The following is a 27,158-nucleotide window of genomic DNA, read 5'->3' as shown; positions in this document are numbered from 1 at the left end:
CAGGCCTGGCTGTCAACATCTGCTCCAGAGACTGTGTCTGAGCAGCTGCAGAGTCCCAGACAAGGACCCGAGTGCAGCCTGTTGAAATGGAGAACTAGGCCAAGACACAGGCAGAAACCTTTGTGAGTGCATTTGTCAGCCACATCAAGTCTGTAGGTCAAGATCATAGCTCGCTCTAGAGTGTGAAATATTTTAATGATTTTTTTCCCCACATGTATTCTACAGGCAATGTGAACTCAAAATTCACCATTACAAATATTTGGAATGTAAACACTAATTCTCAACAAATATTTTTCATGAAGAATATAGGTAGGCGTTGGTCATCTGAAATTTATTTTCCAATATGTGTAGGTAATTAAGTTTTATTTTTGGAATCAAACTTTTCTTCAGTATTCTAATTATTGGGAAGCACTTCTGTTTAAATTTATTACACAAGATGAATTAATGATTCTGCCTTAATATCGGGTATAAAGCTACTTTTTTATCATGATAATTATTTGGAAGAAATAACTTGACACAGATCATTAGCAGTAAAAAAAAAAAAAAAAAAAAAACCTACAAATTGGATTAAGACATTTTATTCCATCAGTTTGAAAGAAACAATTAAAAACAGTGTACAAAGTTTATATTATTTGTTTACTAAAGCTGGTGTCCTCAATCTTGCGGATATGGTAGGGCAGGTACAAAAGTTGCAATAAAAAACAAAATATAAAATGAATTTCCCTATTTTTCAGGTGACAGCAAGATGGGTGTGTGCATAGGAATAAGCAACAATCATATTGAACAAAAAAAAAAAGTTTGTTTTTGAAGTGAAAACATAAAAACCGTTACATTCAATAAGGCATAATGCACTTTTGAAAAATGATTATCTGTCATCTTAACCACATTGAAAACCTCTAATCAAACTTTGAGTACATGTTTGGATCTCAAAGATCGCAGATTGGCTTCAGCCACGTTTTAAAAATGCTTTAATTCTTCCACAACATTTGAATATTATATAATAAGATAATTTAGTATTTTCCAACCACAAATACAAAATGCAGATACAATCATTGAGGGGCAACAAGGTGCATTTCATTGGCACATTAAAACTTGATATTTAAATGCTGGTCTCATAAATAAGAAGTAAGGGACCGGACACAAATTCCCATAAGCACATGAAAGATTATTCTTGGTGTGTTTTCCCCTGAAGCCCACTTTGTGTTACTACAGAAATGTATCGTGCTAGTGACCTCACTGAGGCTGCAGAGGAAGCACTGGATGATAAACATCCAATACTCTACTAGGAGAAAAACTCTACAGGAGGGAAGAGGTTCTGAGGGGTCAGCGAGGGCCCGACTGATCCGGATCAGAGGGAAACCCGGAGGTGTTCGCTGCGCAGCATTGAGATTTGAGAAAGGAAGGCAAAGCGAATAAGACAATTTCATTTTTATCCCAACAAGAAACACCTCAGTGTGCAAACATTTAGGATGAAGAGACTTTAACTCACTCAGTGCCAAAGGCGTTTTCATGCCTTTAAGAATCCAAAAGGTCAGTGCCAAAGATGTGTTTTCACGTCTTTTATGTTGTTCTCACGGTGAGGGGTGTAAGTGGATCCGATGCTGCTCTACCGAGAATTCCAAGTTGGGGAGAATGGTGATGAGGCGTATTGACCCAAAAATGGCAGCAATACACCATTTTTGATTTGAGATCAGCCCTGTTCGGCTGCAAGTCAAAGAACATAACGGCGTCACTCGCCCGCACAAGTTGAAGCATTTTTACACTCACATAAAGTGTATATATTGATTTTGCAAATCATGTTTCGTGATAAGTGTGTTTGTCATAAATTGCAGATATGATGTTGACGGCCAGTGAACCGACATGTGATTCTGTATATGGCGAAATACAGAATGTAATTATTTTGCAATCAAAAGCGATTCCTAAACGTTGGTTTATGGAATAACACCACTGTTGTGTCTTAAAAATCAAAGGACACCCATATAAAGATTATTGCTTCGGCTTTATGTTTCGATTTCACCCAAAGTTCATTTATCATGTCGTAAAACATTTTCTGTTCTACTGCCGATCACAAAATGTGAATAAAATAGTTGATTTCTTTTCCTGGTGACTAAAGCGTCTACTTTTCCATTTGGTAGATTTGGTGTGTATCTAAACTAAACATATTTTATGTGTCTTGAAAAATGAAGCAAAATTCTCTAAAACAGCTGGCACTTCTTTTGAAAATGGCTGGCAGTGAATGAGTTAACAGTATCCAGAACCTTGCCATTTTTTTTTTTTGCATACTATATGCTCAGATCTTTACGCTATCAATCTATCAGATTCAATGAGGGTTTTTACAAGGGATGCATGCAAGAGCTATCATTTATTTCAAACATTACATTCACTTTAGAAGCCCCCACCCTCCAACAAAAAAAAAAAAAGTCAAAATTTTGGTTTTGATTTGCAAAGGAGACAAGCAACACACACACACACACACACATACATACACACCATATAACCAACAGAACTTTGCTCCATCATATTTGGAATCTCTGCTGGAAATGATTTAATTCATTTAATCAGGTTTAAAAAATATACCAGCCCTTTTTGAAACTTAAGGCAGTGGCCTAATTTATGCAACATAGGTGCTGGTGTGTGGATGCCTGCTCACTAAATGGCCAAGAAATTAAAAGTAGTGTTAATTTAAAAAAAAAAAAAAAAAAAAGACAGAGCTCTGTGTTGGCGCTTGACCTTGCTCCTTCCTTGAGAACACAACTTGGGGGTAAACACGGTAAGGTGACGAACAATCGGCGGGCCCCTTTTTTGGAGGATGTAGTCGGCTTAAAGGGAAGAGATTGAGGAATGTGCAAGTGTCGGTCAGGCCACCCCACTCGCGGAGTAGGAGAACTGGGGGAAGTGGGGTCTCCGCTCACTGTCGAAAGACTCCATGCTGTCGTCTGGGGGTGCACGAAAAACACATATTTATTTAAAATGTGTATTGACAAACAATTCATTTAACCACACAATGAATGTGAAGAGAATAAGAGGACTCCCAAATATATGAAACAATGTTGGCTGTTTTTACAGGACATTTATTTTGAAATAGACATAACTCGGAATGTTGGGACAGATTACTGTGTGTGAACTGGGTATGTGCCAATTACAGGTTTGAGGATTTATTGTTGTTTCAACAAGATGATGATTCAATAACCGGTAATGCGAGGACTGGCTGTCACTGTAATAACTGTAACTGTTTTTTTTAGGAGGGGGGTGCTTTTAAGCAGGGTGTAATATGATTCCATTAAACTTTTTCTCTTATCTTCTCTGTGAGCTCACCCTCATGATATTATGCACTAAAACATTCTGCAGATTCTCCAGGAGAGGGCAGACTGGTCTCAAGGGAGCTCAGAGGCCTTACACTACCCTAATAGTTTTTTTTATTAATGAGTGGCTTTGTAGGGGTGGGATGAAGTCAGGCCTCAATCCTGGAATAATGTGAAAGTATATTTAAAAAAAAAAAAAAAGAAATAAAAAAAAAAAAAGAACTGTTTTAGGGGAAAATGGTGTGTTGAACATAATGACATACTACATTTAGCAAGCATAGGAACATTAAAATATTTGGCATTACCTTGTCCAGGTGGCGTAATTGTGATGGTTTGTGCAGTAAACTCCTCATCAAAATATCGCGTGTCGGTCTCTGAGGTAACGTGGGGCTTGAATGGTGGGACCAACTGTTTCAGGTCAAGAGTAGAAAATTGTCAACGAGGACACTAACTTTGGGGAAAGGTTACGATTACAACTGCTTTCATCTTTTATTAAGTGTGTGTGAAATTTACTTTTTTCTCGTAAACGTCTTGCCATTCAATCCCGGCGAAGAACTTGTGCTTCATGATTTCCTTGGCATCATCAGGACCACCACCGAGCCTGGATGCATGAGTGGATGGTTAAAAAAAAAAAAAAAAAAATCTGTTTAAACACCCTTTGTTAAATAAACATAAAAATCTATTAAAAAATAACATCATGGTGAATCATTAAAAAAAAAATAATAATAATAATGTGAGCGATTTGTACAACTAAAAATAATAAGAAACTAAATCTGCCCAAGTTGAACAGCCGCTTTGATGCCACACCTCTGCATGGGGTCCTTCTTGAGGAGTCCAGAGAGCAGCGAGCGTGCCTCTAGACCGAGTGTCCGTGGGAAGCGGATGTCTTCCATGAGGATGAGCTCAAACAGCTTCTCGTGGTCCTGGTTATAGAAAGGCAGCCTGCCACACATCATCTCGTACATCACCACGCCAAGACCCCACCAGTCCACAGCACGGCCATAGTCGTTGTCCTCAAGTACCTTGGAGATTCATAGTAAAGTTGGACATGAATAGATGGTCCAATTCTAGACGATACAAATGCTCAATATAAGAGAATTAATAATTTTACAATACACATTTTTTGGGTGATTTTTTTATAGAACTGCGCCACATCCTTCTAAGTATTGCTAATGTGTCACGTCCTTCTCAAGTTGCCAAATAAAGTAAACAAAATATTTGCGTTTTACTGGTGTGCCGAATGATGTGGGCGACGAGTGCAAAAATTCAAAGAGCAACTGTTACTCCTTAATGTGCTACCAAAATCACCTGCTCTCCCCACTGACCTGTGGTTTGGACACAGGCCGGGGCCAACCCTGACTCACATCTCATATTAGGACTGAGGATAGTGTTTCCCCTGGAGCTCTGCATATTTAATCGCCCTAGGGCCCTTCCGCACATACACACCAACAGGTTGCTGAGGGGTGTGGGGTGCTGGAATAAACAAATATGAGGCAATAAACACAGTCGGGGCCAACACTTAGAAATGCGAGTATCACTCGGCAAAAAAAAAAAAAAAACGGAAACTATTTTGTCTCATAGGAAACTATTAATGAGACAAACTCCAGTGGCGGAGTGCTCACTGAAGAGTGCAACCTGTTGCATGAATAATGTGCTGCTGAGCACAGTTGTTCCAAAGCCCCTGGGGACATGTACTGGATTCTACCTCTCCAGGCGGATGTTGAAGGTGAAAAGAAAAAAGAAAAAAAAAAGACAGAACAGTCTGTCCCTCTTTAAAGCTTAAGGAGCACGATGGTAGGTAATTCACACCCAAGAATAGCAACTTCAGTTAAAGGATGTGAGTGGCTTAATAGAATTAGATATGGACGCAGCCAGCACGTGGGCCAGGAGTGTCCTGGAAAAACAGATGATCGCATGTGTCCCTAAAAGGAACAAGACTGCCGCGTGCGTGCACACATGTGTCTGCGAGCACTGCGGAGGACGCCTGGACGAGCAGGAGGGGGGGGAGTAACGCGAAGCCCGAGCGGGGTTTGGATTACTAGGCCGTCTCTATTTCCAGCTTTGCTGTCGTGTGATTCATACCGTGCGACAGCTGGGCCCGCAGCTGCCCCATATATGTAGAAGAGTGCCACAGCTGTGAAGCTGCCAGGAGCGCAGGAGCCAAGCTCATCCCTCATATACGTAACCAGGACTGCCTGCTTGGGCCCCTGACTCAGACTAACACTATTACTCCACCAATAAGTGGCAGAAAGGAAGGGCAGAGGTACAAGAAAACAAAAAATATTTTGGAACTCTCACACCGTGTCCTACACAAGCACGACATTATTTACCAAAAGTGGAGGAGTCCAGTCAGACTTAAGGAATAAATAGATAAAAATATACAGTAAATACAAACCGGTCAAAAACGCCATCAAGAATGTCACCCTTTAACCAGTCCCTTTAACCAGTTAGCTCCTCGATGGCTTTCCACAGTATAATAAAAGAGACCAATTGAATATGACCCTGAAGTTCTTTCAGGAGAGCAGCCCCCCACCCCCTCGCTCCCGATCTGAATGGAATATTCCCAGACGTTTCGGCATTCCTGTGCAGCTCACACAACAAGGTCATTGTTTACTGCAGAACAACCTGTAACACTGCCTGAGCTGAACTCCATAGAGACGCTCGCCAGCGACCCTGTTGCCTTGGAAACAGCCCCTGATGTCTCCCTGGCTCTCGGCTGGAGCTGTCATATGCTGGCCACCTCAGCGGAGATGAGAGCGGGGCAAAGAGGGCGCTTGGCAGGAACAGGTGAAGCTCTGTAGGATTTGATTTTACACAACAGGTTTGCGTAAAGAGAGTCAATATTCACATATTAGGCTAGCTTGTGATTTTTTAGAACAACCTATATGGCATTAAGAAGAGAGGACACTGACACTGGTTCCTTCCAGGTCAGGCTGTGGCTCCCCTGATGCCGCAGAACAGCTGTAGCCATTGCGGTCTTATTCCAGGGGCAGAAGCTCACGTTTCCTGAGGGGGCTCCCGGCCAATGACACCAAGCAAGATAATTCCAAATGGGGGCTAAAAACAACGATAAGGCAACTGCGTCAACACGCACATAACCTCTCTGAGAGAAACATTTTTACACCATCGGTCAAATGCTCGTGTTCTTCCTCTCACATAAACGCTAGCCATACTCACAATACGGTATCAAGTTCCGGGCCTCACTGTGCGACACTTGTCATACCTGCACGCAATAGGGACTTAGCCACACCTCTTCTCAGACAGCAAATATGAGAGCAAGGCCCCTTTGCGCACGCCGCGCTCACTCATTAAAGGACAGAATTCAGCTGGAGATTAGAAAGGCATTTTCAGAACAGCTGCCCTTTCTTCCACATACTTCTTAACAACTGATGTCCAGCGACACGCTGCAAATTTGTTTCGGATCTACTCAGGTTACAACGTGACGGGGTGGCACGCGCTGATTTCTAACTTACTTCAAAACTGTCAGCTTCTTCAAAATAAATACGGGAGTACATATTACCCAGACACACTTTTGTAATCAGAACCCGACCTCATCAAACTCTTTTCACCATAGAAATGTGATAAGTGTCTTGAATGGTATGAGTGTAGGATCTTGGAAATATTTGTCATTTGTCTGTTAAAAAAAAAAAAAAAGACATTATTTGCAGAAAGGAAACACATTTAGGTTACCTCAGGTGCAAGATACTCTGGTGTTCCACAGAAAGTCTTCATGGTGGCACCATCCTTGATCCCCTCCTTACAGAGGCCAAAATCTGTTATCTTGATGTGTCCATCTTTATCCAGCATTAGATTTTCCAACTGCGGGGAATATGACACACACAAGAAAGTTTGTTGATATTAATCAGTATGTTCATTATACTCCACAAATTATTTTCTCTCCAAGTAAAGTTTTAAGATCTGATTTTGCATCCTTCCAGCTTTACCATACCAACTGCATTCTTGCTGGATAGCAATCTGTAACAAAATGTTAAACCAATGAACATTCTTCGGCCATAGCGAAGTGAGACAACGTGGCCTTTCAGTATCTCCGCGTGCTAGCGCCTTCCCTTTTTCTTCATTTAAGTCTGGCCGCTGTAGCTCACACGTGTCCGGCAGCGCCGGGGCGAGTCAGCACATCTACCAATCCTGCTACACTGGCATTTTCTACAGCAGCTTAGCGGACTGAGATACAGCCTCATAAACCCAAGAGAGAGAGAGTCAGGGAATTGGGGTTGAGAGCGCAATGCTGACCGGGCTGGTCTATCAGCTGCCGATGCTTGCTGCTAAAACATTCAGAGCTCTATAAAAACATCTCTCATATCAACCTGTGATCAGTTCCTTCCTAATATAGATCCCTAATAAAGACTTGAGACGCAATGATGGACGAGTATCAACCTCTACCTTTAGATCTCGGTAGACCACGTTTCTTTCGGCGTGCAGGTAGTCAAGCGCAGAAACAATCTCTGCACCATAGAAGCGAGCACGCTCCTCTGAGAATACCCGATCCCTTGAAAGGTGGAAGAAAAGCTGAGGGGGAAACCAAACAGATTGAAAGGAGACAGAATGTTCTGTTATTCCAAGGGAAAATATCAACCAGCCTACTAATAAATACTTATCAATGTGGGAAATGGTATAAAATAGTTTACCTCACCACCATTGGCATATTCCATGACAAAGCAAAGGCGGTCGTGTGTTTGGAAAGAATATTTCAGCCCCTGTAGAGGAAAAATTTGTCACAATTCATAACAAATAACTGGATGTGAAATGTAAGCGGGTTGTTCTCAGAAAACATGGTCCTGTAGTGTCACGTGAGCCCAAAGTCGAATTAGGGAAAAACGTTCAACCTTTCTGCAGTGTGCTATGAATAAAATAGAATTACAATCTTCATATGTAGATATTACACAGAGAAAGTGCTACAAATGACTAATTACCGTATTGGCCCGAATATAAGACGACCCCCTCTTTTTCAAGACTCAAGTTTGAAAAAAGCCTTTGTCTAGACCCCGAATGTAAGACGACAAGTTTTATTTCAATGGAAAAAAAAAAAACACCCTCGTCTTCTATTCGGGCCAATACGGTATATATTGAAAACTACCTCTGAATGGTAAACAGACAGAAACAATGGATCTTATGTATGGTCAATCACGTGGACTTCACTTTATTAGCTGTTCTATACGCAAAATACAAAATGCCTGCAGCTTAGATGCTACTGCACTAAATAGATACACTAAATAAATCTCTTTTTCAAGACTCAAGTTTGAAAAAAGCCTTTGTCTAGACCCCGAATGTAAGACGACCAGTTTTATTTCAATGGGAAAAAAAAAAACACCCTCGTCTTCTATTCGGGCCAATACGGTATATATTGAAAACTACCTCTGAATGGTAAACAGACAGAAACAATGGATCTTATGTATGGTCAATCACGTGGACTTCACTTTATTAGCTGTTCTATACGCAAAATACAAAATGCCTGCAGCTTAGATGCTACTACACTAAATAGATACACTAAATAAATCTCTTTTTCAAGACTCAAGTTTGAAAAAAGCCTTTGTCTAGACCCCGAATGTAAGACGACCAGTTTTATTTCAATGGAAAAAAAAAAACACCCTCGTCTTCTATTCGGGCCAATACGGTATATATTGAAAACTACCTCTGAATGGTAAACAGACAGAAACAATGGATCTTATGTATGGTCAATCACGTGGACTTCACTTTATTAGCTGTTCTATACGCAAAATACAAAATGCCTGCAGCTTAGATGCTACTACACTAAATAGAATTGAAAATCAAGGCTCTTAATAAAGTAAAATAAGTTTACTTGAAGTATATAAAGGGCTTCCTTACTGTCAAGAAAGGGTGCTTTGAATTCTGGAGGACTCTGTTTTCTGTGAGTGTGTGCGCCACTTCATCCTGGAAAAAGAATCCACAAAGAACATTTGTGCAACTCCCACAAAGGTTTGGTATCAAGTCATTGCTCCCGTGTCCTCCCCCCCGAGTCTTTTCTCTGCTTTGCTATCTCACTGGCAACCACTCACTTTTGCCACGATCACCTCCTTTTTCAGGATCTTCATGGCATAGTAGCGTCCCGTGGCTTTCTCCTTGACCAGAATAACTTTGCCAAAAGTGCCTTTTCCCAGGAGTTTGAGGTATTCAAAATCGTGCATAGTCTGGAGAGTCAGAAGACAGAGTGGCATCTAATTAGAAAACAAACTCATGCAATCCCACCCGCAGCAAAGTGGCATTCAAGGCACTATTTCAGCCACTATGCATTTTCCTGGTTGTGTCTCAGTTAACCTTTGACCCTTTTACTCAAGAGAACGTTAGAAATGCTTTCGTGAGGGACATTGAATCCGATGGCCTTGGACCTTTTTGTCATGACACACGCGGGGGAGAGAGGGGGGGGGGTCTGGCAAGGCTTTTGGACATGCTATCTTGCGCTAAGCCACCCAAGGCTGATGTTGAGAGACTCAATGAAGCTGACAAGTGCAGAAAGAAGGTTAGATGAAGTTGTGATTGGAGAGCAAGGTGCAATAAAGGAGACTATCAATGGCATAAGAACAAGGAATGATTTTCAGGGCGAGGCCAACACTAGTGTGCTGAAATAAATCAGAATGCTAAATGCTAATGGACACTGAGATATGTCAACATAAAATGGCAGACATACCACTTTTTGTCTGGGTTTGGTCAAGTAGACCTCCATATCCATGGGGTCTGGGGAGGAGTCCATCATCTCTTCTTCTTGCTTCTGCAGCCCTTCTGCCACTGTTTGGATGGTTTTTGTCCATTCTTCCCTAAAGGCAGCAAAAAGAATACATCACGCTGTTTACCAAAGCAGCAGTCGAATCACATAATTGGCATTTTATCAAGACGAGCGCAATTTCAAGTACAAGTTCTGACAAGTGGACCTTGGGTGGATGTGTAACTATGATTAAATAGACATTTTCAATACTTCCTAGTAAAAAAAAAAACTTTGGTTGTTGTTGTTTTTTTCACCAGAGACCTGTATCCTGCATGTACACAATTTGTCTTTTGCTTCTCTGTTAGCCGAGAACGGCACGCTTTTCACTCGCCTCTCCTCAGGGGTCTCAACGTGGAAGGTGCGCTCGATGACAGTGGTCCACTGCAGGCAGCGGATGATAAATGTATTGGGCTTAGGTCGTTCTGTCTTCATCAGCTGGCATTCTGGGCATAACATGAGGCAAGAGTTGGAAAAGCGAGACAAAGAGAAGGGCCAGTGTTGGGCATGAAAAGGGAAGAGAAAGACTCATATCTGTAGCCATTTGTCTTTATCGACAAAAAAAAAAAAATCACACTTTTGTCTAATTTGGAAAGTAACAGTACTGAGGTAGAGGAAAACACCTCTGGTACTTGACTTTAAGCAGTGAATCAATAATATAGCATACAGAGGTGAAAAAATAAATGAAGGTCAACTATAACGAAAAATAATAAAAAGTATGGCTGATCTTGTGAAAAATATGATAATGATTTTCTCCGCAGTGTCTGGTGCGATTTGTAATTTCAGTTTTGAATAATGTAATAATAAGTGTATTCAGGAAGCAGAGATTTCCTTCTGATCCTCTTTTGCATTAACATCTGCTGCCAAATGAAAAATGTCAGCATATGTGTTGGAATGTGACACAAAATGCCCTCAATGTGATGGATGGAGGACGGCAGAGTGGACCACCACTGAGACCGCAACATGGCTCTACAAGGGTTGGAACACAATCCAGCTGCCGCGCCCTCGTCGCCAGCGACGCGCCACGTGTCCTCTGCGCCGTGGTCTCAGAAAAGCAAAGCGACCGCTGATGGCGGTAGCGCCTCGGAGCAGATTAATAGAAGTCAGGCGGCTAATAGCCACAATAACTCAAAAGTGTCTGAGAGGAAACATTTCAACTAACAGTGGGCTGTCTAATTGCAGAGTTTAGTCATTGGAAGAGTGAATTGAACACAGCAACTTTTTGAAGATGAATTGTGCTGGGCAGCTTTTAGCATTTGTGCACGGTACCGCAGAAGATGCATGGAGGAAATGGATTAATGCCAGGAGCCAATAACATAAGTTCAAAGCAAAAAGAAGACACAATAACATTGGGGGTTTTTTTCTAAATAAAAAAATAATAATGGTACAGCATAGTATGTCTTGATTAAAATTTAAAAGATAGTTTCTTTTACTTGCATTCCTGAGCAGAAAAAAGAATATTTGTATCATTTTTTATTTCATTATTAATATTTTTCTATTATTTTATTTCATGCTTTAATGAGTGGTGACATCTCAGAGAAGCCCAGAAAGCCTGGTTCAACTTTGTGAATTCAGTTTGAACTTTTTTTTCCAAAACAATAATTGTTTTTTTTATTTTATTTTATATATATATTAAAAAAGGTTTGTGTCACAAATTCAGACACACGTCACTATTATATTGCAATCTCATACTCATTTAAAGTAAGACCAAAAAAAAAAAAAAAAGTACTCTTTCATCTATAGTGATTATTTATGAACATACTGTAACTGCTACACCAGCACAAGTATGGAGAAAACAAGCTGGCAGGAATTCTGGGGGAAAAAATGCAGTGGCTGCTTCGAAAGCAGATACTCACGTGCTACGGAGAAGTTATTTAAGGGAGTTTCCAACTGGTCGACATCTTGCGGCCGCTCTTTGTAGCCAATGAATGTACCATCGCTCTTCAGAAGAAAATACCTTGGCCTCCAGGTCTTGATGTATTCTCCTGATATGAGAGAAAATATGCATCAAAATGACACTTGATGACAAAATAATACAGAAACGATTGGACAAGCTGCACTATATTGTTCGGGAATGTGTTCTGTGGTCATTCTTGTCCTCTTTTTTTTTTGGTGTGAATTCCCCGAGGTGCAACCTTTTTCCTGCAATGTGGTCATTACTATGCAGTTCTAGTGTTCAAAACGGCCATCTTTCTTTTACTGTAGGTCAGCTGCAGGACAAATGGTTTGTCGTACAAGTCAGGACCCTTTGCTCTGTCCGTCTGTCTCCTTCACAGAAAAGTCATGTCGCTGAGCCTTTGAATATTTTAAACGCACATCTGACTATAGTAGATCCTTTGTCTGTCTATCGTTTCTGTGGTTGTGCAATACATTTACCCGAATCTCGCCTCATGTTAAAGACAACATTCATAACTTCAAGTCATGCGTGTCAATCTCCAACAAAACGTAATTTATTCTGGTGACGCTTCAGGAAATGCTGCGCCAGATGTTGTGCATATGGGGGGAAACTAGCTTACGTATTATAGCAAGACAGTGGCACACGGTGCAGCGGGGACTTGAATATTTATAAAGGAAAAAGAGTAATTCATTTTTAATTATGGAGACACATATTAGCCCCATGCAGAGTCGTAGCAAGCTGTCCTTAATTGGCCCATTTCCTCGAACACAGAAGCGTGCGTTTGCACGTGCGTGTGTGCGACCGAGCGAGAGACTCGATTCATCATCATTGGGAGTCTGTCAATATATTTCGATAAGGAATCAGTTTTACATAGTCACTAGTCATATCTCAATTTTTGAATTCATCATTTAAAATAAATGAAAAAAAAATTACCATTGACTTATCTCATAACATTTCACTTTTTCAGATTTGCACATTTGACATCTTAAAATAACCAACTTCCTCTTCCTGCGTCGCATTTATTTGGATCGCAGAATGACAAGAGCAAGAAATCCGAGTGGGATTAAGTCCAACGAGATTTCCGGGATGAGACGCAAAGGAAAGGGACACTTAAGTAAAGTATGGACATTCTGGCAGAGTTGACCGGATACGAGGTGAAGCACTCTCTAAATGAGCTGTCAAGACTTGTTGAGAAGGTGTTGGCCTGAAGACAAAACATCTGCCCCCGCAGTCCAATATACTTTTGCCTTCAATCCGCAGCAGATGCCTCCTATTTCTAATCATCACACAAAACATCATTTTTCATCTGGTTTCTGCACAGTCGCGCCAAACGTATCCCATTTAGCTCAGATCCATGGTGTCATCCGTCAAACCTGAGCTCTTTTTTCTTTCTTTCTTTAAAGATGAGGATGAATTGATCATAAGGTTGTCAGTGTGACTTCATCAAGGTGCAAACAAATAGCTGAAATCGAAAATGCCTACGCCTGCATAAAGTCACTTGGGTATCAGCTGTTCACCACACATACAATTTGTCTTTCTTTGGCCTGGTCCCATCATTGGGGCTCCAGCTGGTGTCTCACTCTGTGGTCAGTTTTTGGCTGACCTATATCTCCCCCAAAGTTAAAATCCATGCCAGTCCACACTGAGGACAGTATGTGCACAATGCTGACATGTCATAATGTGACACCATCATTACAAACAAAGATAACATGGCAGATGTATGAACATCTTCAGTAAGCCCTAATTTGTGTTTCTCAATTCAAATAAATGGGCAAATTGGGGCAAAATAAAAATACGGACCATTACTTGTGTAGGTCTTAGTCCTGATGTATTTATGGCACTTTCAAAACGTTTGTGCTTGAACCACTTTTGGTTGCTGCTGTTTGGAAACGTTGCCAAGACATTACGATTCTGAGGATTTTCTGAGATTGAATTATAGGGGGGGGGAGTTGCTGAATTAATAATAATAATTAATAATTAAAAATAAAAAAAAATCCACCCCTTATAATGATCATTGGTTAATTTTGGTGTGAAATAATAGCCACAATGACATACTGGTTTTCTCTACAGGTGTACAGCACATTGTTTCCGACCACAAAGCAGATCACATGACAAGAGTGGAAGTAGTCTCATCTGGTTGTCTGTGTTTGTGTCTGTGCAATTCTGCAACACCCCCCCCCCCATGCTTCACAGTCTGCTTAAACAACAAAGATGACCCTTGAGAACTTCCTATTTACACGACTTCCTCTTCCACTTGTACTCTACTTTCCACACACAGTACATCTCTTGTGTCATCACTGCATGACAAAAAGTGAGACTGATGGTTAAGCTATCACACAGGACAATACTTATTTGCAATTTGGTGCAAAATCCAGATTGTGGGGCCTTCTCCTTTTAGCTCATCATTAGTTTTGATGCTGTGTCTTCCAATACAGGAAACTGGGGAGCAGACAGAGCGACCACTATGTGACAAGCCTTAGAGAGAAACTGTTGTGACACAGTTGAACTATAAAAAAGATAGAGCCCACGCATTCCCAGTAAAGCATTACTCAATGAAACTGGTTGTATGACAGAATAAGACAGAGTTGATGCCAGAAGAAGATGATTGAAGTCGAGGGGGCGTGAAAGCTTCATAGTGTGCAAAGAACTGAGCAGAGTAGTGAGACAGATCACTACATATGTTCCCCGCATATGTACAAGTGCGAGAAGAGTGTGTATTAGCTTTGTGTACTCTGTGTGTGTTTATCGGAAGAGCTGTCAGGAACTGATAGAGTATCTTTACATGACAAGCAGCTGCTGAGGTCGGGGATGCGCGCTGGGCAAAGTGGAAAATAATGAACAGAGAACCACTGCCAAACAAACAGAATTCATCTTTATTTGCCAACTGCTGTACGGCAGCCACAACCTGCCACTGACACGCCCCTCCATACCCCAAACCTGATCATGCCAAGGTGCTACCTTGATGGTGGACAGGACAAGAGGTTTAGTCACTGGTGCACATCAGGGCAAGTACATTTTATATATTGTAAGAATAAAAAAATCAGACAGCCATTGCATCGATCCAACTGATGTTAAGAACCCCCGAAAATATCCAAAGTCCTCTATAAACTGCGAACAAGTGAATGCACACTAACACAGTGAGAGGTACCAGAGAGCATCAGACAAAATCCGTCTCCGGGTCCCCACACACAGAGGTCGGACTTCCCGATGGGGCTGCTGTTGGTCTTTGTCCGGGGCCCGGCCATTCATGGCTTGGCGATGCGAGGAATGGAGCAAGTGCTAACTACTGAACTGAACAGAGTATGTGTGTGTTTGTGAGTGGTGAGAATCGGATGAGGTGATGGGAGGAGGGGGAGGTGGAGGATTAGAGAATTTAAACTCCATTGCGTTGGAAGAGGGGGGGTTGGTGCCTTTTGTTGTCCCCTCGCCGCCCCGCCATCCCCTCAGCCCTTTTCTGCCGAGTTCTGCCTGTCGGCTGCAGCTGCAGCCTGCCACCAAGTGCCCTGCATCTCAATGAGCCGCAAGTGGTCTGCTTCCAGAGGAGAAGAGGTCTTCCTGATGCCAGGGGTCACTATAAGCGACTCTCGTATGCACCGGGCACAGAGCTGTGAGTTGGGCCTCTCCCATTGCAAGAACACCCTTCCGCCACAGGTTTTTACTCTTCTCCATTCTCTTTACAGACCTTTCACATCCTGCTTACTGAAACCACTTTGTTGGTTCTTCCTGCTCCCATGCAGCTGGATGTGGCACTTGAATGCCAGGGCTTTGGCAGCAGTATCAGCAGGTTGCAGGGAAGGGCCACCCCTGTCTCTATCCCCTCCTTTTACCCTTCTTTCGCTCCGTCACTGTGGTTGCCGCTGCTACCCCAACAGGATAAAAAAGGAAGGAAGCAGGGTGGGGGCTCGAGGGAGGCTGTCCCTCTTTCTCACGCTCGTAAGAAAGCCCTCGCTTCTTCTCTGTGGTGAGTGACACCTGCTGATTACCATAGAGACTGTGGGTAGTCCCAACTGCCACACGAGGGTTGAGAGTTGCCCCCTTCCTCCGGGTAAATAAGCAGTCTATGGATACGGTTCAACTAACCCGGTAACTGCATGCCAAACAAGTAAAAACATTTTTAAGCTTATTAGCGCCTAAAAACCAGAATACAAGACAAACAAACAACGGAGCATCACCGTTCTTCAGCACAGAGCACACTTTTGAAAATCTGGTGCCAGTGATGTGATTGATGTTGGAGACAGAGCTCTGGTCCGCAGCCACTTCCGCCATAGGACTGTTTTCAGCAGGGTCATAATCTTAGCAACAGAGTAGTGGACATCTGTGAATGGGGACAGACTTGGAGGATTTTAGCAGGAGTGGGTGGGCAGAGTACATATAGGAATGAGAAGTAGCGGGGTTGATATAAGATGGAGAGTTTGGCCGGGTCCTGTGTTTGCTTTAAAGGGATAGTGTACTTATTGGCAGTAAAAGGTTGGTATTTGGTTTATAAGTAATTTGCTAATTTTGTTATTTTCATGTACATTCAATAAATTTAAAAAGACATTTTGCCACTGACTGTCAACTGAAAATGACATCACGTACTGAGGGCTCAGGTAACGGCCAATCACGGCTCACCTGTTTTCTGGGTTTGGTCATGTGATGTTCGATCGTGGTAACGTGCATCCCTGCAGTAGTAAAAATGTTAGGAAACTAATCTCCGTTGAACCTGGTGCTAAAGGCAAGCAGGCGGACTCTGCACGGCAAAGTAAGCACAGTAGGCTTGCTGTGAGAAGAGGTGAGCAGTGTAGCTGCCACCTCCCTCAGCCTCCTGGTCCCCCCCGTGATGCAAACCAGCCAGCAGACAGCTGTAGCCCAGTAATTTACTTCTCTCCACCACATTTAGCAGGAAGACTGCTTCCAATCACAAAGAGTAGGGGGTCTATGCCGGCGGCAAGAAAGTTCTGGCTTCCCGGTGTAACACCCTCTGCCGGCATCATCTACGAATTCTTGTGAGGCGGACTGGGTCAGTGAACAACGTTGTGGGGACATTAGAGTCACTATTTAACTTTTGCTAGTCCCTCTATCTGTTCCCTCCTTCCCCATCTTGATGTGCCCCTACCGCGAGCAGAGCATGCTACTTAATTCCAACAGTCGTCTTAGCCTTCGTTATTCTAACGAAGAGGGTCGACTCTTTATACTTGTCAAGGAGCAAATGAGTCAAACACACAAGGGCCAGGGAAAAGGAGAGGACAGGCAAGCGCTGTTCTGTTGAGCTTCACTGAGTTCTTGGCCGCAGCACTTCCCTGGAAACTAGGGGAAGCCACAATCTGCCTCTTTGATGTTGGACGATGCTCTGCCTTTGACAGGATCTTCAGAAAAACACACTTGCTAAAGGGAATAACAGTCTCCTCCACTTTGCAGGCACATTTAAAGGGCAATAGGCCCTCCAAATATAGAAATACATACACTAAATAGGAATGATTCTTTCACTCTGATAACGGCATTTCACAACTGTCCTTCCAGAACAGACAGAGAAAGAAGTGAAGAAGAAAAATGTACCCCTTGAGAATTACAAAGAAAGTAGGAAGCTGGAAGGAATAGAAGGAAGGAATCGAGCATGCCTGAGAATGTGGAACACCAATTATGGATTAACTACTTTTGAGTTACAAACTGGCCATATGTGGCACGTGGCTCTGATCTAGGGAGGACAACCCGAGATAGATTGAAGAGACTCGTGTCTCCTTTTTGGCCCGGGAAAGCCTCGGCATCCCCTTGAATGAAGTGGCTAAAAGAGAGGGAAGTCTGGGCTTACGATCCGACCCCAGATATGAGGGAGAAGATGACTGGATGGCCAGACGAATGAGTATAGATGGAAAAAAAAAAAAAAAAGAAAAAAGCTGTTGCTCCACCCCCAGTCTACAGTCTCCACTCTCTCAAGACTTTGTGATTTTGAAGTAAATCTAAAGAACATTTGTGACGTCAGCGGTTGCTGCAAAAACAAGTCGACAAGTCCAAGGTGGTCTGATGAAATTGTTCCACATTAAACTCATCCAAGTATGCATGGAGCACAGTCATGCGGGAACAGACTGCTCCAAACCATTCCAAGGAAAAGCTTTAACAAAGTATTTGAAGTCGGACCAAGTCCACGGAACAAACAAAATGTTTGTGAAGGGTTATGATTTGTAAGAACTTGCATTGCGCAGACATTTGAATGAGGGGAAAAGCTAACTTTACATGGAGTTGGGATGTAACTGGGTGGCACCACCTCAGTCACCCCTTTCAAGGTGCTACCTGGGAGGTGCAATGATGGACAGCGAGACATGGCCACTACAGGTTCACCTTCTGTGCGGTGGCTCTGGGGCAAAGATTTCATGACAGTGACGTGACACAAAAAGCCTTGCTGTCAAAAAGTCAGGTGGATGTCCTCCGATCAAAACACAAAAAGGTTCTGGGTGACATTTCGTAGGGCACAGCTGCTCGACTGTGACAGTGCGCCAACTCACTGTTCCTGAAAGGTTGTTTGTTTAATGTCACAAGTAGACGGCCGTCACAGCTTGAACCTGACCGTCCCTGAGTGTATGAGCACATTTTCCGCAACTCGGCATGACTGTTGACTTACTAGTCACTATTTCACGGCTGTTTTAGTTATATTTTGACCAGTGTTTTTGATCATATCATCTGTGCTCCCAAAACCGTGAATGTGTGGAGCGATTAGCCAAGTGTGGACGAGGGCAGAGAAACCAAAAGGACACAGTTGTGATGTTTTACAATGAATACGTTCTCTTCAGCGAAAAGGATGTTCCTCTTCTCTTTTTAAAAAGTTCAACAAAAGTGCTATGATAATCATTTCCTCATTATCTAAATCATCATTTTTTTATGTACTTTCATTATGACTAACTTCATCATCTCATTTCCGAGGCAGAGCCACGGGTTCAGCTCTTTTCAGGAAAAGCCCGGATCCTCCTGGCCCTCGGGCCTTAAAAGCCATCAGTGGTCTCAAACAGTTTGCTTATCACATTTCGTGTACCCTGTGGTGGTGGTGGTGGTAGTGGACTCTTGAGGGATGGCTGTGGGCTGAGATAGTGTGCACACATAAAGTACTCAAAGTCAGCAGGTATGTGAGGAATGCCGCTTCATCCAAACAACGGGACTAACACCCGCCACACCACACAGCTGTGTCAGAGCCCTGGACTCCATGGCTATTTTACATTTTAAGCTTTCTGGAAATATTTGATGTAAAATGCTTTTAATTGTACTACTTATTTGACAATTAGTTAGCTAAGTTGAGGTAAAACAACAAAGCGGTCACGACAGGAAATCAGGTTCCTCTATTTTGATTGTAATGTGCAGTATGACTGCTACTTGTTTTTTTATATCCCAAGATTTGCATGCTTGGGTACAGGTTTTAGTGAATGTGCTGATGATGACTGTGCAATATTTCACAACTGAACGACTGCTGCTGTGCAAGTGCTATCAGTTGAAGATAATCATCACAGGATATTTCAGAAGCGTAACATCTGGCATCTTAAGCAAATTCATTTTGCAAAGCCGTGCACGAGTAGAAGAGATGAAGGTAGTGCAGTTCAGAAAAAAAAAAAAAACATTGTCAGCATATATATGTAATTCTAAAGTGTATTTTAAGGATCGTAACCGTACCTCTTTTATGCAGCCATCCCTCCTTGACGATCACCACATTGGTCATGTTGGTGGACAGGGTAGAGGAGCCAGGATTTCCAAAGGGAGAGTCACTTGTTTTTTCCAAAGATCTCTGCGCTTACCCAACCCCAGAACACGAGGCCTGTGGTTATCTATTAGTTGGAAAAAGGTAAAAAATTAGCCCTATATTGTGGTGGAACATTTTTTTTCCACTTGAATATTAACTTTCAGGTCAACTCAGGAGAGAAGCAATGGAGGCCTAATGATTCAGGCAGTAAAAAAACCATATCTTCTGTGTTCATAATCTTAATCAAAGCACAACCCTCCTCGACAGAATATGTCGTTTTATTTTTCATTCATAAACATTTGACAGCAAGAGTTGAATACTAACAAAGGGTGACTGAAAAATAATGAATAGCAGTTAGCTTACTATGTCGCCTACAACCGTCTAAGAATGTAAACAACTTTTACCTGCCGTATCTCTGAGTGTTGTTATTTTTACTCGTGTTTGTCTAGCGACGTAGGCACGCAGAAATTTGGCTGGAACTCATCCAGACAAACAGCCAAAGTAGCTGATGCGTATGACGCAGTTACTCGGCTAAGTGCAATGCAAACTTCCGTATGCTATCAGATAATAACAGATGTCAAACCTGCTCACACTCAAGAATGACTTCATCATTTAGACACATTCACGAGCCGTAAAATTAGGAACACATGCATAACCTAATGATATTCAAAACAAATGCATCACTTGTCTTTGTAAAGCCATATCAGAGTAATCAATAGGCCTTAATCATGTTTTGGATTTTCAAAAATGATTCAAGTGTACTGAATTATTTGTGCGGTGATTGCTAAATACATAAATGAAGCAATGATTCCAACACACTTCGCCCATGTCCAGCAACTGCAAATATTCAAAACCAGGTGGCTATCATGACAAACCACTTGACCTTTCCCTCAATTTACCTCTTGTAAATACAGCTTTGAACGTAGGACAGGAGGAAAAAGAAGGGATCAATTTCCCCACTTGTTCACACAAATGTCACACACTGCACCAGGCGATCTCTGCCCTTCCACTGAAATCAATTTGTCTGCCGCCGCTCTATCAGAGTAAATCCATCAAAAGAGCTCTGTGTGAGTGGTCTCAGCCAGCCTACTGCCAGGAACAATAACAGGAAGTGGATGTGACTATTGACAGACTCCGAGTCATATCACTATTGCGCCTGGCTCAAATAAATCTCTCACCGAGTGTGGTGATAAACACACCTTTTACTGCTGTTGTTGTTGCCCTTACTTCTATCAATGAGCAAAAAGACTTTGGGGGGTATTTTGTTTTTTGTTTTACTGTTATTGGTAATTGCAGTGAATTTGTGTCCTCACAAACCGTGGCGAGACCTTGGAGTAGACATTGGGCAGGATGTTAAGTTTTGTTTTAAAAACAAAAAACCAAAAAAAAATCATGGAACGAGAACTCAAAATGTCTTTAAAAAATCATTAAAAACAAATACATTAAAAAGAAAACAATCGATTAGTAAAGTACAATCTCAATTCTACTACTCGCACGCATTTTCTAATGATAAATATTTATTGTGCGCTATTCAAGTCCAGTTTTAGTGCAGTGGTCTCCAACCGCTGGGCTGTGGACCAGTACGGGGCCGTGAGCCACTTTGGACTGGGACGTGGCAGGCCGTGCAAATGAAAAGTTACAGATGTATTTGGAAAGTTTCTTTGCAATTGGGAAAAGGCCCAGTGAGTATTCAAGACAAGAGCCTATCCCCAAGAAGTGTCCAAAATAAAGGTGTCCTACAATTCACATGAGTTAAGTGTATTTCTTGTCATGTGGTCATATCGTCACTTGGATAAGGCAGCCAATTGGCTGCTGATTGGCCACGTAACCTTAAACACACTTAAACACAAGTTCCAAGCGGCACACTGAAGAAAATTAGATTTAAGCTAAATTTTGGTTGAGTTAGCTGTTCCGACCATTTTAACCGATTGTCATTTTTAAGAAATCTTGTCACAGTTTTTTTAAGTAGCGTATTTTCCGGACTATAAGGCGCACCGGACTATAAGGCGCACCTTCAATGAATGGCCCATTGTAAAACTCTGTCCTCATATAAGGCGCACCGGACTACAAGGCGCACCATTAATGCATCATGTCAGATTTTTAATCCAAATCAAATCATTCTCCATTTTATCTTTTTTATTTCAACTTCAGACGCAACAAATTACTTTATAATCACAAAATAATGATCCATAGTCTTTTTGATTCATAGTCTTCAGCGGGCCACTTATGATTGATTTCATGACACAATGCTTCGGGCCAGTTTAAATTTAGGAATTTGGTCCATATCTAAGGCGCACCGGACTATAAGGCGCACTGTCGGCTTTTGAGGAAATTTTAGGTTTTTATGTGCGCCTTATAGTCCGGAAAATACGGTATGAAAATAAAAAAAATCAAAGACAATAGGTACAATTTAAACTCCAGGCTATTGGCACCCTTTGGCATCTCTGTGTGTACACAGTGTGACAAGCGCTCACATATTATATATAAACATTGGGATACTTCAGACAAACAAACCGGGGTGCGTACGCCGCAGCCGAAAAAGCAACACATGCACAAGAGCAGCTCTGGAGCCACAACAGAGCGCTGCTGTTTTAATGGGAGCGACCTGTTGCTACTGCGGCCTGTGTGGAGAAAGCTGGGCTGCTGCCAGCGCTGCAGCCAGCAGCCACTGAATGAACCCAGTACCCTGACAGCGGGTCACATGGTCCTCAGGCCTCTGCGCCGCCACCGCCTGCCTGCCTTACTGTCACTGTGGCTTTTAATCATTCATCTTTCTGGCACCAGCTCTGGGGGCCAACTCATTCAATGCAAATCAGTGTCATGAAGCGAAGATCCCCCAGACACACACACACACACACATACACTAGTGAGGACAGTCACAAGTGTTTACGGCAGTAGGAAGAAATTCGGGCCAACCCCAACCACACTACTTCCTTCATCGCAGATCAATGGTCGTAAGCTTGTTTATGCTCTATTTTCTGCTCATGCTGAGGCGGGCAAGAGTCGCCGCCTGGTTTACGGTTACAAAAACGAATACGCTTTTACTCAAGTATTTACAACATTTGAAGTGAGACCATCCAGCATGAATCATGGGAAACGGATCCTACAGTGACATCTGCAATGGTTGGTCAAATAGAGAGTGTTAAGTTCCTCATTGAAGTTCCTTGAAAATACTTTAGAGAATTACTTGTGGTTTAAGATCTAAAGCTGAAGTCGTGAAGGGTAGTAGCAGAACGACAAAAGTCATACACACATCCCAGTACTGGCTGCTCAGTACAATATGGCTGGACAGAACGGAATGTACACTGAAAACAGAAGAATGTTGACACATTATGTGAAGAGACTCCCGTCCAACAACGCTAACGCGTTCAACCCTTTGGTGTCACCAAATCAAAAAAGCCGTTGAGATACGGTTTGTTACAGCGTATCTTAGCAAGCAATCCTTTGAGGACGATTGCGATAGAAATGTAGAAATATGCACAGACTTGGTTACAAAAACGATATTGGGAGAGTGGCGCTTGCTGAGGTCAAGATGAGGATTTCTAAACTTATCTCTGTAGGGGAACAGCAAAAGTTACATTGGTTTGAAGTCAATTTTCATGAGTTAGGTTTTTCTGCTTTTTGAGTGAAATTTATGATTCGTTGTTATGGTTTACTCTTTGAACAAAGTAATTCTATGCTTCAGTGCTTATAACGAGTTTAAAGGGATGCTTTATTTTTTTAGACATTTTTGGGAGAAAAAATATTTTGTCAATCATTTATTTGACAACATTATTTTTCGTGTACAATTTCATCTGCTGAAAATGACATCACAGTCACTTCGAGCTAAGGTAACGACGAATCACGGCTCAAATATTTTCTGATGTCATTTTTAGTTGACATCTAGTGGCAAAATTATTTTTTTAAGATATTAGTTGTACATGACAAATAAATTACCGCATTAATTATAAACAAACTATTACATTTTTATTGCTGAAAATGGCAAAATAAGTAAAGTATCTCTTTAAGAGCCACCGTTGTACCCAGTACCAGTCAAACGTTCTTCAATTTTGCACCTTTTGCCTACATGCGTAACAGTTTTGCACATCTGGGTATTTTCTCACCTTCACAAAACTATTTTAAGATTCAATATTCAATCATTATTCCTAACCTGGTCGTAATTGTGAGCAAGATCAATTGAATAACTCCTATCAGTGTGACGGGCTGCCATGTTCTCAGAGAGCCATCACAAACCAAAGAAGGGTACGCTCATGTGACGCCAACAGTGGGCAATTATTGTGAGAAGCGTATCCTTGTCAGTGATAAGGTCTCAACTCCTGTGGCGCAATGGGGCACAATACGTCTGACTGTGCACAGGGACAAAATTTAGAACAGCATTCCACAGATTCTGCATGCGCCTGATGGCACATTTGCGTCAGAGCACTGGGATTGGGTGGGAGACGGCTGATATCTTCGAAATAGAACAGGCAGCGCCAAGCAGGATCATTACGCCGGTGTGTTGAGTCTTCGGCTGGTCATATGGCAAGGCCCCATGTGCACACACAGTGGATAGACATCTTCTCATGACCGGTAAAAACATTTTGGCATAAAGGCGTGAAAGGGTATAACATGCCTGGGGACATTGTACTCTGAGAAGGCAAATGGGAAAGTAAGTGTTAGTCATTGAAACTTCACACTGTCAATACAATCACATGCTTTACATTACTGCTATGTTTTTGGACCAAAACTAATAAACACATTCCAAATGACTCAAGCACTTAAAAGGCATCCAATACCATAAGTAGTATGATATTAACAAGACATGAGTTGCAAAAAGAGAAGCATATTCATCAAAACTGTCAACAACATAGTCAAATAGCTATCGGTGAGCATTTAAAGCATTCATCCATTCATTTTCTGTCCCACTTGTCTCCACGGGGGTCGCGGGCGTGCTGGAGCCTATCCCAGCAGTCATTGGGCAGTAGGCAGGGGACACCCAGAACTGGTCGCCACCCTACCATGCCTGTTTTTTGGGAAGTGGGACGAAACCGGAGTGCCCGGAGAAATCCCACGCAGGCACGGGGAGAACATGCAAACTCCACACAGGAAGGGCCGGAGATGGAATCTAACCTGCACCCTCTGAATTGTGAGGCGGATGTGCTTAACAGTGCTCCACCGTGCCGTCCCACTTAAAGGCAAATAATCCAAAATACCAAGACTTTCCAAACCTTTGAACGCAATCACATTGAAGCATTCTCAGTAAATACCCATGAGGCGGGGCTTACACGGTGTCAACACTTCCTACGTGCTGATTAGAAGTTAAGATAATGAGTGAAAACAACACAAACACGGCCTGTTTTGGGAGAGCCCTGGCAATAAATGGAGTGCCAGCACATTGTTTTGCAAATAAAAAGGAGCGCGATCTTAAAAGTGGATGTTGGAACAGAGCAGCAACAAGCTAAGAAAGCTAATGATATGTGTGGCCCGTACAGTGGCAAAGCGTAAACAGTGTTCATAACAATGAATGGGCCGCTCTCATTGATCTTCTTCGTTTTCCCTCGTGGGTCATAAAAGTACTACAAAAGCAGGATTTGAACGTAGAAGATTAAAGTTTCAACTAAAAGGGCCCGAGGGCTGCGTCTCAAAAAAAAGTGGTCATTGTCAGAAAGCAAACATCTGAAGAGACGTTCATGTTGCTTGTGGAAAATACAGTACACGCTTACGGCACAGTTCCCTTTCGAATCTAGCGTTTCTCCGTGACTTTAAAGTAACTTTTAAAGCCAACGGGTGTCGGGAAAGTAACATATTTCAGCCTTGCATTAAGCGACAGAGAGGATTTGGGGCCTAGCAGGGCAGCTCGGGTGAGAATAACCGCATCCCATCTAAGTACAATGGGGACATACCCTGACTAGCTGTCGACCTCTTGTAGTTAACCATGCGAACGAAACGCGGACATTTACCTGGACAGGAATTCAACAATGTGTCCGTCTCATTCTAGTGAGCTGATTCAGCGGGATTTTAAGTTGATAAGTCCTTGAACAATCTGGACAAAAGTGCTCTCATTTACTCCGTTTCTCTTGCCTTTCTTCCACTACACCTCCCAAACTCGCTGTCTGCAATGCCTCTGTGGCAGTCTGTCGTCCCGGGTCCTAGCGCCGATGGATCACGAGAAAACAGCGCCATCGAACCCATTGGAGGGGGGAGGCAGTGGATTTAGAGGGGCTGGGGGGGGGGCTTCTGGCGTGCGTGTGTGGCCTTGATGAACTTTGACGTCCTCCGTGTGGGACTGCAGTTTGCACAATAATTAGCTTCGGCACAAAGAATGAACGTTGACCCCTGCACCACACAATCAAGAGCATTACATTATGGAAGAGGGAATTTGTTTTTCTTGTGTACAACTACTGATTCGATTCTTTTACTTAAGTGAAAGTAAAAAAGTGCACACGCATGTAATTAAGTAAAAAAAAAACGATTGGAGTCAATTATATGCAACAGGGACGGGGCAACTGGCGACCTGCAGGATGCATGCCATACTGATGCCCCTTGATTAATTTTCCAGAAAAAAAAATTGTGAAGAGGGGTCTTTTTTTTAACCAACACTGATACACATTCAATATGCATTGTCTTAAAATCAGGGTAAACAGGGAGATCCCAGATAAACTGTGAAAAATCATACTTGTCTTGCTATTTGTCTGCAAAATAATGAAAAGCATGACAGAGTGGAGGCAAAATTATTTTAATCATCCATCCCACCAATTTCACAGCCTTTTTAACCCTAACCTTAACATTTTCACTCTAAAATGTAAAGATTAAAAACCCAAAGTCATTACCCCAGCAAGTTGTTCACTTGTTGATCTATGACTGTTTTAGTTCCTGGCTGCTGTGGAGTCAGTGTTTGCCAAAAAAGAAGGGTGGAAAAAAACACGCTTTTAGTTCAGAATCGCTGTGAGGTAGAAATGGTTGCTGGCATTCCCTAACAAAGCCACGAGCCATGAAGTGAGGTTCGGAATCAAATATAACCAACCTCTCTTGCTCTGCCAGCAGAGTGTCCCACTAAACTTGACTCAAGTGCATATTTACTCAACAACTATGCAAACTCTTTCCCCTCATTCACCTTGTTTTTTTTACATTTTACAAACTGTGTCTGAGTGAAAGTTAAGTGTTATTTTTATGTCTTGCAACACATTATAATGCGTACACAAAGTCAGATAGACGCAGAAGAGCTAGCCAGAGAAGTTGAACAGGTACAGGCAGGCCAGTGCCATTGGTGCAAGGTAGTAACTTGTATCGACACCCTCAGGTGACTCAGCTGGTGTTAACCCCTAAAAGCAATTAGTGAGATTTGTTTGGAATCACTGCAAATTTAAAGTGAGAATTACTTCCCCAGTTGTCATTTTTTATTAGACCGGCTGCCGTATAAAATAGAAACCTCTGAATTTGAATAGCCTTAAGTGGAGGTAACCACGCCTGTTTTTTTTTTTTTATTATTTCTTAAATGATGTTTTAAATGTGAGCAACCTCACAAATGACAACAATAAAAATCAG

General features: G+C 42.2%; 1 protein-coding gene across 1 annotated transcript; it reads right to left on the bottom strand.

Annotated features, from left to right (window-relative positions):
* Window positions 1–562: 562 nt before the first annotated feature.
* On the bottom strand, window positions 563–25,782 carry akt1 (AKT serine/threonine kinase 1). Its single transcript, XM_085931641.1, has 14 exons — window positions 25,574–25,782; window positions 19,568–19,719; window positions 11,895–12,023; window positions 10,373–10,484; window positions 9,967–10,093; window positions 9,338–9,469; window positions 9,147–9,212; window positions 7,949–8,017; window positions 7,704–7,829; window positions 6,993–7,121; window positions 4,110–4,324; window positions 3,816–3,903; window positions 3,608–3,710; window positions 563–2,936 (listed from the first exon to the last, which is right to left on the bottom strand). Exons 2-14 carry the CDS (start codon window positions 19,611–19,613, stop codon window positions 2,857–2,859), a joined length of 1,422 nt encoding a protein of 473 aa, XP_085787767.1. The 5' UTR covers window positions 19,614–19,719; window positions 25,574–25,782; the 3' UTR covers window positions 563–2,856.
* Window positions 25,783–27,158: the final 1,376 nt, after the last annotated feature.

The sequence above is a fragment of the Syngnathus leptorhynchus genome, chromosome 15, assembly GCF_054491065.1.
Source record: "Syngnathus leptorhynchus isolate UIUO chromosome 15, UIUO_Slep, whole genome shotgun sequence".
Lineage (NCBI taxonomy): Eukaryota > Metazoa > Chordata > Actinopteri > Syngnathiformes > Syngnathidae > Syngnathus > Syngnathus leptorhynchus.
The sequence above is the reverse complement of the archived record's forward strand: the minus strand, read 5'-3'. Positions and strand labels throughout refer to the sequence as shown.